This window comes from Taudactylus pleione, unplaced genomic scaffold (assembly GCF_031769625.1).
Source record: "Taudactylus pleione unplaced genomic scaffold, aTauple2 ptg000913l, whole genome shotgun sequence".
In the NCBI taxonomy this organism is placed as follows: domain Eukaryota; kingdom Metazoa; phylum Chordata; class Amphibia; order Anura; family Myobatrachidae; genus Taudactylus; species Taudactylus pleione.
The window spans coordinates 1,964,185-1,977,089 of NW_028285314.1; the positions used below are offsets into that span (position 1 = coordinate 1,964,185).

General features: G+C 45.8%; 1 protein-coding gene across 7 annotated transcripts in view; it reads left to right on the forward strand.

Annotated features, from left to right (window-relative positions):
- The first annotated feature begins 1,148 nt into the window (after positions 1-1,148).
- The window catches only part of MINK1 (misshapen like kinase 1), an 89,430-nt gene continuing 77,673 nt past the window's right edge, over positions 1,149-12,905 (forward strand). For 3 of the 7 annotated variants that reach the window (XM_088459549.1, XM_088459553.1, XM_088459555.1), the window contains exon 1: positions 1,149-3,606. In XM_088459549.1, the coding sequence (XP_088315675.1) occupies positions 3,550-3,606 (57 nt within the window). In that variant the 5' untranslated portion in view covers positions 1,149-3,549. The remainder of the gene's footprint in view (positions 3,607-12,905) is intronic. The other 4 variants (XM_088459550.1, XM_088459551.1, XM_088459554.1 and 1 more) reach the window with 2 other exon arrangements.

Consider the following 12,905-nt stretch of genomic DNA (forward strand, 5'->3'; position numbering starts at 1 on the left):
GGATTACTATTATTTTGCCTGAGTGGCAGTTTCATCTACTCTTTATCATTATTCATGACTGCGGGACACCCAGGTTGGCGAAGGCACGTCTAACCCCCCCCCATTCCGGGCTCCATGTTATCATGTGTAGTGTAGAGGGACGGACGCTATGTGACATCATTACGCACCTGCATGGCGACATAACTCATTACTCATCTACAGAAGGAGGAACAATCACTGGCCCACTGCTGATTGGCGGGCGAATATGAACCTTATGAACCACAGACGACAAGAAGGACCTGTCTTAAAAAAATGAAGGGGTTCAAAATAAGCATTTGAAATACAAAAAAAACGTAATAGAGACTGTAGTGCGCCACAGATAGAACAATGGGGAACAGCGTGCGCCCCCAGAACATGTGACGCCATGAAAAGGGAGCCAGGGGAGGCCTGGTAGCTGGGCCTCGGGCGTGTCCAAAGGTTGCGTCGCCGAGCGCCTCACCAAGCTGCCATTTCAGGTACCCCACAAGCCCGAGATGTGCTGCCGTCTCGCCCTAGGCGGTGGCACGGCTCCCACACCCCTCCCTATGGCCAAGTGGGCCAGGGCCGACGTGAAAGATTCAGTAGTCTCTGCAAAGCACCAAGCATGGCATAAAGGTTACCAGTAGCATACAGGTTATTCTAATGGCGACCTGCCCAGTCTCCCTGGCAATAACTATAATGCACTTTGCACTACACATTATAATGCATCCTAAGGTAACTTTATGCCGGGCACATCGCCTATTACCAGTACTAGCACCATGACTGCTGCCAGCTTCGACCACCCTGCCTATAAAAGGCATTAATCTGCCACCCTACTACTACTAGTGTGGGCACATTGCTGATTGCCCTTTTCCAAGATGGTCGCCGCTGTACTGTTGGCCTCCATCATTCATCACGCCCCGCCCTCCAGTCAGCGGCCGCACGGCCCCGCAGGTGACGCCCTCAGCTGCGCCCACTAAATCCGCATCAGGCCCCGCCTCTCCCCCTCCGGGCCGCGCCTCCTCAGGTGTTGCCTCTGATGCCGCAGCGGCTGCCTCTGTCATGTGACCTTTTTACACCCCCTCCTCCCTCCGTGGCCCCGCCTCCTCCGCTCTCCGCTCCGCCAATCGGGGCCGTCGTACGGTGCGCGAGGCCCTCCCAGGTGCGGCGGCGCGGGGAGGAGTTCCCCACCCCCCCCCTGCCCGGTTGCGCGCGTGACCCTCCCCCCCCCTCCTCCAACTCATACACACACACAGGTGCGGCCTCGCGCGCAGGGGGCGGGGGCTTCTTCTCCAGACTCCTGTCCTGGCTCCGTGACATTAGCGGGACCGGAAAGGGCTGCAGGAGAGGCCCGGCCGGCGGTGACCGGGAGCACCGGAGCAGAGGATAACCGGGAACTACGGCGCAGAGGGGGACTCCATCATTTACAGTGCTCTGGGACTGGAGCCTCCCAAATAGCTATACTGGCTTCCAGAGGGACTGGAGGATCCACATATATCTATACTGAGTCCTAGAGGGACTATTACTGGGACTGGGGGTTCCCAAAATATCTATACCGAGTCCTGGAGGGACTGTCACCGGGACTGGGGGCTCCCAAATATCTATACTGAGTCCTAGAGGGACTGTCACCGGGACTGGGGGCTCCCAAATATCTATACTGAATCCTAGAGGGACTGTTGCAGGGACTGGAGGATACCCATATATCTGTACCGAGTCCTAGAGGGACTGTCACCAGGACTGGGGGCTCCCAAATATCTATACTGAGTCCTAGAGGGACTGTTGCAGGGACTGGAGGATACCCATATATCTGTACCGAGTCCTAGAGGGACTGTCACCAGGACTGGGGGCTCCCAAATATTTATACTGAGTCCTAGAGGGACTGGGGGCTCCCAAATATTTATACTGAGTCCTAGAGGGACTGGAGGCTCCCAAATATCTATACTGAGTCCTAGAGGGACTTTTGTGAGGACTGGAGGCTCCTAAATATCTATACTAAGTCCTAGAGGGACAGGGGGCTCCTGAATATCTATACTGAGTCCTGGAGGGACTGTCACCGGGACTGGGGGCTCCCAAATATCTATACTGAATCCTAGAGGGACTGTTGCAGGGACTGGAGGATACCCATATATCTGTACCGAGTCCTAGAGGGACTGTCACCAGGACTGGGGGCTCCCAAATATTTATACTGAGTCCTAGAGGGACTGGAGGCTCCCAAATATCTATACTGAGTCCTAGAGGGACTTTTGTGAGGACTGGAGGCTCCTAAATATCTATACTAAGTCCTAGAGGGACTGGGGGCTCCTGAATATCTATACTGAGTCCTAGAAGGACTGTCACCGGGACTGGCGGCTCCTGAATATCTACATTGAGTCCTAGAGGGACTGTCACAGGGACTGGAGGATCCTCATATATCTGTACAGAGTTAGTGGGACTGTCACCGGGACTGGGGGCTCCCGAATATCTTGAGTCCTAGAGGTATCTGGAGGCTCCCCGTATATCTATACTGAGTCCTAGAGGGACTGCTGACTACCAGATATCAATACTGAGTCCTTGAGGGATTGTCATAGCAACTGGAGACCTCCGTCTGTGTCTTATCAAGTGCTAGTGGGACTATTACAAGGATTGGGCACCTCCGACTGATTACATAGGACACTAGAGGGACTATCTTAGGGACTGGAGGCTTCTCAGGTGTCTTTGCTGTTTCCAGGAGTGTCTTGTCACAGGAGCTGGAGACCACCTTACTGACCGTCTCATGAAGACCCTCGGCTGCCTGCATTAACAATCTGACAGTCCCTAAACCCCCGGCTGTTCTGCATTGTATCCAGGAGGGACTGTCATAAGGACTGGAAGAGTGCCAGCTCTCCGCACTGATTCCTAGAAAGAGGAGTAGAGGGATTTGGGACCCCCAGCTGTGCTGGTTTCTGTGCACTATCAGGCAGCGTGAAGGATATACAGATCTTCAGTGTGGTCGCACACACACAACACACACTGTCTCGGAGAGAGGGTCCTCAGCCTGTGTCCCTGTCTGCGCTGTGTGGGTGTCAGGTTGTGTAGCTGTATCTTCTGCGTGGGAGCTTTGTAGTGTGTTGCTGTTACAGGTCTGTGACACTCCTCTAGCTTGCGGGTGTGTGACAGTGTGTGGGTGTTGTGTGTGAATTCTGCAGCCTGCCTGAGTGTGTTGTGTACATTGTCAGCGTTGTTGGGCTGTGTGTGGTGTTGTTGTTTGCAGTGCCAGTGTGGGTGTTACAGGTTGTGTGTGTGTGTGGGTTTTAGTGTTTGCAGCAGCATGTGACTCACTGCAGTCTGTGTGTGAGTGCTGTACAATCGCTGCTGTGTCGTTGCACTGTGTCCGATATCTTTATGGAAGTGCGATGTGTGTGTGTGTGTCTGTCAAGTCAGTGATGTGAGCATCTATCTCCGGTGCATGTAAGAAAAACATTGTATGCTAGTTTGCACGTCATTGTGTGCATGCGTAGTCCATGTGACCTCCCCTGAGCAGCGTGCGTTGTGACTGCACACCTTGGCGTCACCCGCCGCGCACAGACTGAAGTCATGGCCTCCGATCCCCCAGCCAGGAGCCTGGATGACATCGACCTCTCAGCATTGCGGGTGAGAGTGGGTTTTTGGGTACGGGGGTACCTTGTATTAATACTATGTGACATCCGCACACGCCAGGCCACATATGTATTATCCGTTTACACACACTTGGTCCAAAGAGCTGACAGTCTGTATATAACATGAGCACCTACTGGTAGTTGTGAGATTGCCGCAATATTAGTTGTCCTGTGATACTGCGTCTGGCTTTGTGCTGATCCTGGGTTGTGTATGTGGTTCCCCCATGCTGTACAAAATGTAGGGTCTCGCGGCCTTTGTGGTCCCTGAAGTGAGACTGTGCTGAGGTCTTCAGGTCACTGGAAAGTCTGTTTTGTTTGCAACGTTTTCTACCTTCAGATGACTTGCTTAGCGCCTGCCTCCGACCACTTACACTAAATACACTGCTGTATCTTCCCGACATTGTTGTGTGACCGAGCAGAATTTATCTTCATTACAAGGGCCACAACACGATTCACCATATGTACAGTATAAAGTTGCAGTAACAAGCTAATAGTACCCTTAGAGGTAGAAGACTTCGGAAAAAAGTTTACTGATGTTGGGGCGAGGAAACCTACTCTTGCAAACACTGAAGCTGCTAACTGGGCAGTAGCTGTCAAAAGTGAATAAGCAGTAATTATACTTGTTACATTCACTAGGGTCCATGCGATCGCTTGCTGCTTCTGCAGCGCCTCGATTGGCGGCTATGGCAGGACCCTCCTGGTGTTTGCTTCGGATCAGGACTGTTGGGCAATGGGCAGAGCCTGGGATTTTGATGGAGTGGTGCCAGCCCTCCACCCCTGGATACTGGTATGGAGGTCAGCTTCCTTTAGAGTTAAGCACCCGTCCGTTTGTGTGGCGTAAACGCGCACCACTCCATGCCTACTGAGACGTGTCTGCATCTAGATTTGAGCATATCCCGTTTAGGTGGAATGGGTGGGGACAGGTGTGAGTATTATAAGTGCGGGTACATATAAGTGTAGCACCCCCCATGGGGGTATGGGGTTAAGATTAGAATGATCCCCACATGCTGCTTAGGAGGCAGGGCGTAACTTTGGCGGCTACGGGAAGGCTTGGATGAAGGATACGTAACAACACCAAGAGCGGTCACAGACTTCTTATATATTCGCTCCTCCGGCTGATGGTATTAGTACCCAGACCGTATTTGTCATTTCCACTGCAGGACGCAGTTCTATCTATAACACCGTAACCGGCTACTGTGGGGGTGTTTTATATTTCACTACATCTAAAATAGAAAATACGTCTCAGGTTTACTAATAACGCTGCCAAGGCACTACTATCTCCTGTGTACTATATAGGACGCCTCATCACATCGTATGGCGTGCAAGTAGAGCAGTGCGACTTTCATATTTACTAATAACTGAGAGGCTGCATCTTGCCCTATTGCTGGGCGTATGTATCCCGTGTGTCCTGCCTTATTGCTGGGCTTATGTATACCCGTGTGTCCTGCCTTATTGCTGGACGTATGTATACCCGTGTGTCCTGCCTTATTGCTGGGCTTATGTATACCCGTGTGTCCTGCCTTATTGCTGGACGTATGTATACCCGTGTGTCCTGCCTTATTGCTGGACGTATGTATACCCGTGTGTCCTGCCTTATTGCTGGACGTATGTATACCCGTGTGTCCTGCCTTATTGCTGGGCGTATGTATCCCGTGTGTCCTGCCTTATTGCTGGGCGTATGTATACCCGTGTGTCCTGCCTTATTGCTGGACGTATGTATACCCGTGTGTCCTGCCTTATTGCTGGACGTATGTATACCCGTGTGTCCTGCCTTATTGCTGGGCTTATGTATACCCGTGTGTCCTGCCTTATTGCTGGGCTTATGTATACCCGTGTGTCCTGCCTTATTGCTGGACGTATGTATACCCGTGTGTCCTGCCTTATTGCTGGACGTATGTATACCCGTGTGTCCTGCCTTATTGCTGGGCGTATGTATACCCGTGTGTCCTGCCTTATTGCTGGACGTATGTATACCCGTGTGTCCTGCCTTATTGCTGGACGTATGTATACCCGTGTATACCCGTGTGTCCTGCCTTATTGCTGGACGTATGTATACCCGTGTGTCCTGCCTTATTGCTGGGCGTATGTATACCCGTGTGTCCTGCCTTATTGCTGGGCGTATGTATACCCGTGTGTCCTGCCTTATTGCTGGGCGTATGTATACTCGTGTGTCCTGCCTTATTGCTGGACGTATGTATACCCGTGTGTCCTGCCTTATTGCTGGACGTATGTATACCCGTGTGTCCTGGGCGGGTTAGGTTTAGGGTTCCCGGGGGGGGGGGGGGGGGGGACTTAAAGTTAGGCACCCCTCCGGGAGTTTAGGGTTAGGCTAGGGGAAGAGAGGGTTAGGCACTTAGAGGGGGGATTAGGGTTAGGCACCCCTAAGGGAGGGTTAGGGGGTAGAATAGGGTAGGACACACTTACCTTGGGACGATCAGGATCACTGCTGCCCGGATGCCGCGCTCTGGATTCATACTGAATCCCTCCTGTTTGTGTGCAAAAGGCATCATGCCCCAAATGGGACGCCTATCGCCACCAAGCCGAAGCGGGGTTTAGGAGTACGGGGGATTCAGAGTCCTCCATGTACCTAATAGCAGACCATATGGGCGGCCGCATCGCAGGATCTCTGCATACGGGCCAATGTGTACAACTCCATATATAGTGTGGAGAGACCATACTGAGTCTCTCTATATAATATACAGAGGTCTCCTGACTGGTTATTATTATCAGGACAGGATCAGACAGTGCTGGGTCTCTATATATAATATACAGAGATCTCCTGACTGGTTATTATTATCAGGACAGGATCAGACAATGCTGGGTCTCTATATATAATATACAGAGATTTCCTGACTGGTTATTATTATCAGGACAGGATCAGACAGTGCTGGGTCTCTATATATAATATACAGAGATCTCCTGACTGGTTATTATTATCAGGACAGGATCAGACAGTGCTGGGTCTCTATATATAATATACAGAGATCTCCTGACTGGTTATTATTATCAGGACAGGATCAGACAGTGCTGGGTCTCTATATATAATATACAGAGATCTCCTGACTGGTTATTATTATCAGGACAGGATCAGACAGTGCTGGGTCTCTATATATAATATACAGAGATCTCCTGACTGGTTATTATTATCAGGACAGGATCAGACAGTGCTGGGTCTCTATATATAATATACAGAGATCTCCTGACTGGTTATTATTATCAGGACAGGATCAGACAGTGCTGGGTCTCTATATATAATGTACAGAGTTCTCCTGACTGGTTATTATTATCAGGACAGGATCAGACAGTGCTGGGTCTCTATATATAATATACAGAGATCTCCTGACTGGTTATTATCAGGACAGGATCACACAGTGCTGGGTCTCTATAATATACAGAGATCTGACTGGTTACTATTATCAGGACAGGATCAGACAGTGCTGGGTCTCTATATATAATATACAGAGATCTCCTGACTGGTTATTATTATCAGGACAGGATCAGACAGTGCTGGGTCTCTATATATAATGTACAGAGTTCTCCTGACTGGTTGTTATTATTATCAGGACAGGATCAGGCAGTGCTGGGTCTCTATATATAATATACAGAGATCTTCTGACTGGTTGTTATTATCAGGACAGGATCAGGCAGTGCTGGGTCTCTATATATAATATACAGAGATCTCCTGACTTATGTCATATTCTATTGCATTTTACAATTAGGAAGGAAACCGTGATAAAACAAGACTGGGCAGTAACAGGTGAGAGGTGAGGACCCTGCTCACAGATAGGCGCTTGCAGACCCCAGTTATCCGATCCGTCTTGTTTGCGCTGAATGGAACTTGTAGTATGTGTTATGCAGGAATAGTAGCTGATGATGATTAATGTATGTTCTAGATCTGAGGTAAAACATCTCATATATGCAACTCAAAATGCGTCTATACTGATAAGCTCTCTGGGCATCTTTTTATTCGGCTGTAAATCGCCTGGTTCTCGGTGTGACATAGACCTGCGTGTGTGTGTGGAGCAGTACGGCCTGTTGCCTACAGTCCCTCCGTCGGTCAGCCAGAAGGTGGCGCTGTGTGAGTTTCTGTCTCTGCCCTACCCTGGCTGAATCCTGAGCGGTCTGTGTGCATCCCCCTAATACCACTTTCAGACCTACGACCCTGGAATTGCCCTGCTCAGGCCCGTGTCCCGGGCGGCTGCTGCCTATAGTGTAAGTTGGGTTTAAACCTGGGCTGGGAACGCGTATGTCATACAAAAAAGGAGAAGGGAGATTCCGCACTGAACCGTAATAGACTCATTAATATAAACCAACCACCTATTATCAATATACTAATTGTATCATCAAATATTGGTGGTGGTGCTCCCAAAACCCAATTTGGTACATATGTTAAATAACCAGAGAAGAAAAGTAGGACTAGTCGCTGGGGCACTCTTGTTGAATAATTATATAAATATTTTAAAATATAACTTTTATTAAACATCAATAAAATAAGGTACAATACAAAATATTCAAAATGAACAAGCGATGTGAATTAATCGCCTGTTCTAATAAGATTTTGTTTGCATAGTGAAATCTTCCTGCAAAATATTTATTTGTTAAATCTGCATTCCACTGGATATAAATTGGCTTTTGGAATGGTTGACACTTTATAAGTATAATTATCGCACCATTAGGTATTAAGATGCTCTGCCATGTGCATTCCCTAGTCCCAAATATCCTCTCTTACCTGGTATTCCCAAGAGGTCTCCCTTCCAGGTACTAACCAGGCCTATTACTGTTTAGCTTCCAAGATCAGACGAGATGGGGCAAATCAGGTAATGTATGGCTGTATGTATAATTAGACAGGGAATAATAATCGCACCAGCACCTGGTCAGAGCAAAGATGAATGTAGGGCTATTACAGGGAATAGTCCATTTTATTAATAAAATACAGCGTTTAAAAAAAAAGGGATGCACAAGCATGCTTATTTGTTACACGGAAATTGTTGTATTAAACCAATGCTTTAACATGTATTTATTGTACGTGTAACTACATATGGAGGAATAACACTAACGGGTATTCAATATGGGAGCGAAAACATCGTTTTTGCATTAATATCGGAGGTATGACGTCATTGTCGCAGGTTTTACTTTTACACCGTTTTCTATTTCAAAGACTTATCGCAGTTTTGAAAAGTCTTTGATAAAAAACGGGGATAACTTTTCACCATTGAATAGGTGTCGAAAAAAAGTGCAGAATTGGGGTTTAGGGGTGCAGGCTTAAAAAAAATAGCCTGCACCCCTGGGAATGACATTTAAAAAAATAACTGTTAAAAAAAAAAAATAGGGACACCCCAAAAAATTAATTTAAAAATTGGGGTGATAAAAAAAAATAGGGAAAAAATTGTTAAACAATAGGGAAATAGGTTCAGGGCTGTTCTGCAAGTATGCGGCACATGTTTTCTAGAATAGATTATTAGCGGCAGGTGTATTCTAGAATAGGTTATTAGCGGCTGATGTATTCTAGAATAGATTATTAGCGGCAGGTGTATTCTAGAATAGGTTATTAGCGGCTGATGTATTCTAGAATAGGTTATTAGCGGCAGGTGTATTCTAGAATAGATTTATAGCGGCAGGTGTATTCTAGAATAGATTATTAGCGGCAGGTGTATTCTAGAATAGATTATTAGCGACAGGTGTTTTCTAGAATAGATTATTAGCGGCAGGTGTATTCTAGAATAGGTTATTAGCGGCTGATGTATTCTAGAATAGATTATTAGCGGCAGGTGTATTCTAGAATAGATTAGTAGCGGCAGGTGTATTCTAGAATAGGTTATTAGCGGCAGGTGTATTCTAGAATAGATTATTAGTGGCAGGTGTATTCTAGAATAGATTAGTAGCGGCAGGTGTTTTCTAGAATAGATTATTAGCGGCAGGTGTATTCTAGAATAGATTATTAGCGGCAGGTGTTTTATAGAATAGATTATTAGTGGCAGGTGTATTATAGAATAGGTTATTAGCGGCAGGTGTATTCTAGAATAGATTATTAGCGGCAGGTGTATTCTAGAATAGATTATTAGTGGCAGGTGTATTCTAGAATAGAATTATAGCGTCAGGTGCACAAATGCAGAATTTTTAAAAACTTAATTTAGGGACTTAAAAATATGCTAGTACCCATTTTCATGTACCCCAAATTTGATGGGACCACTTAAAAAAATGAAAAAAGTAACCTAAGTGCTCTTCTGCATCACTTCTTCAATGTTGGGAAAAAAACACCTGCTGCGGCTATTTAAATCCCCGACTTTCAATTAAAGGCTAGAACGGGGTACCCATAGTGATCCCCCATGTTTTTACAACTTTTGCGGGGGTCTTACAATTTATTTAAGGAAAAACTCCTAACTTCACGCAAATCCAACTTCGGAGTTTCCCGTTTTCGTTAATTTTATATTGAATACGGGGATAAGCGGGAGTGCGCCCAATACCTTAACACAGGTAAAAACTCCGATATGAAACGTTAACTTCGACAGTGAATTTAACTTTTCATATTGAATACCCCTCTAAATATCCAATTAAGCATGAAGGTAGTATTATCCTCCCTAGGTAATAATTAGATCATATAGTACTCAAATCAAAATTAGCATCTCACAAGTTTAAATATCCTCAGTGCTCAAAATGTCTTATAAGATTCGTGTGGTGTCAACTGTCCATCAGACAAAATTTAAATTATATTGTATACACACACCTTGGCTCTCCAGCTCCTTTGGAACTACACATCCCAGCATGTACTGCCACCTTTTTGATATAACAGCATGCTAGAACTATGGCAGTGCTTGCTGGGATGTGTAGTTCCACAGCAGCTGGAGGGCCAAGGTTGAAGACCTCTGGTATACACTGTTACCGACAACTTATTAATCCTATTGACTCTTTAACATTGGTCGTGTATCATACATAAAGAGCATAAAAACATTCCTTTGTTAAGGTGCAAAGGAAAAGCATTCACAAATTTCAGTCCTTGCTTCTATGTGGATTGCTACTAAGATGCATCCTATTGACAAATGAATCCATTGTTCATGCACGCAGTATCCTTAAGCTGGCCACACACTAGACCAACTTACATCCAACCAGCCAACTTGTTGATTGGTTGGAATGAAAATCTGGTAAGGAATGAGAGTAAATGATGATCAGCAATTTGCTCCTAAATGCCAGAAAACAGATTAAAATGGTCATTCAGACAAGTTTATTAAATGTTTGATCTAAACAATTTGTACAAACAACAGTTTTGGTCCATTTTCCAGCGTTTGGGAGCAAATTGCTGATTGGATTCCTTACCAGATTTTCATTCCAACCAGTTGGCTGGTTGGACAGATAATCTTTAGATGTGTGGCCAGCTTTACACATAACCACGTGATACCTTCTGAGTGTGAAGCTCAATATCTGGACACGGAGGTCCTTAAATAAGTTTGCATGTTTATACAATACCAATTCCAATGTTGTGGTAGCATGGAGTCCGGTCCGTGCACTGACTGATTCTCCATGCGGTATGTAGTTTTCTTGAGGACGCGCGTTTCGCCCGGCTGAGGGCTTGGTTCACCTCATCCATTCAGAAGATATATGGGGTCTAGGGATGCACATGGCAGAGCATCTTAATAATACCTAATGGCGCGATAATTATACTTATACAGTGTCAACCATTCCAAAAGCCAGTTGATATCCAGTGAAATGTAGATTTAATAAATATTTCGCCGGAAAATTTCACTATGCAAACGAAATCTTATTATAACAGGTGATTAATTCACATCGCTTGTTCATTTTGAATATTTTGTATAGCACCTTATTTTATTGATGTTTAATAAAAGTTATATTTTAAATATTTATATCATTATTCAACAAGAGTGCCCCAGCAACTAGCCCTACTTTTCCTCTCTGGTTGTTTGGAATTGTCTATGTAATTATTCCTGGGTGCATGACATCCAAACTCACATGTTTTCAGACTCAAAAAACTCTCAAGATTTAAACTCTTATCCAGGTGTTTCCTGTTATAAAATACAACTCCATCAGTGTATTCGTGTCCGTTTTACTGCTAAACTCTCACAGTTTCTAAACTTTCACCCTATTACATTTGGCCCCCGATGTTAGACCGTAAAACGGTCGACAGGGGCAAAAGGTTGACGCACTAAAAGTAGACGTGTAAGAAGGTTGACAGGGTCAAAAGGTTGACACGAAAAAAAAATGGTAGACGCATGTGTGACCGGACGCCTTTCGCCTAGGCCGTCACGGGTTAGCGCTTTGGACTCCCACTCACCATCAGTGACCACCTGTCACTGACTCTGCGCAGTGGGCGTGTAACGATGCTGCCACCACCAAACTCTACCATCGGCGTTTGGAACCGCTTTTTACGTTACCCTCAGGCTCCTACCTGGAACCACTTCTGCTACGTATGCGTTGACTAACTGCGGACACACCTCCTGTTTGGTGTTGGCTGTTCCCACCTGATCCCTCGTAATGGACCAGGTCTGCACGGTAGCTTGGCAGAGGGCTTGAACTTGGAGACACGGAGCTCTTACCCAGAACAGCAGGAGAACGGAATAGCGTTTTGCGCAATTCTGTTGGTCGCAGGATACAGATGTAATAGAATTTAAAGGCAAAGGTGTTTATTGCTCTCAGTCTTAAAAAAGACCCTCCCTTCAGATTGAAGGGGAATTTCAGCATACAATACAAGATGTTACAGCAATTCTTCTCCACACAGGATTCACAAGGATGTACCACATACAGGAATCTGATCAGCAGCTCTTCTCCTCAAAGGAGTTACAGGGTTGTACACACACAGGGCTCACAGTCCCTATTTTTATGTCATTCTTACACACATTATCACAGGGGGGCAAATCCCCCCTGTGTTCCTTCTAGCCAATCAGGCTATCTCAGAAAAGATAAATACGTCTTACATTTCACAGAAATTAAATCAATTTCCTTGATACCACCCAAAAACATTTGGTTTCCTAAGCACAAACTGAGTTATCATACATTATACTGTCTCCTAAAATGTTGGTATAACATGTCACAGGAAATGGTAAATGACATTCATCCTTATCAATCAGTTTGGCATTTCCAACCTTAACACATTCAGGTTTTAGAAGTGGCATCCAAAAGGATCTTCTTAAAAACAAATTGTCTTTTCGAAAAGGAAGTTCTGTACATGTAGTGTTTGGCTATACGACACCATTCACACCTTTACACAGAGAACTTCCAGTCATTCCTATTCATCAGACCTCCTGCTAGGGAATGACCATTAGCATCTTGTTTCTGCAACAATCA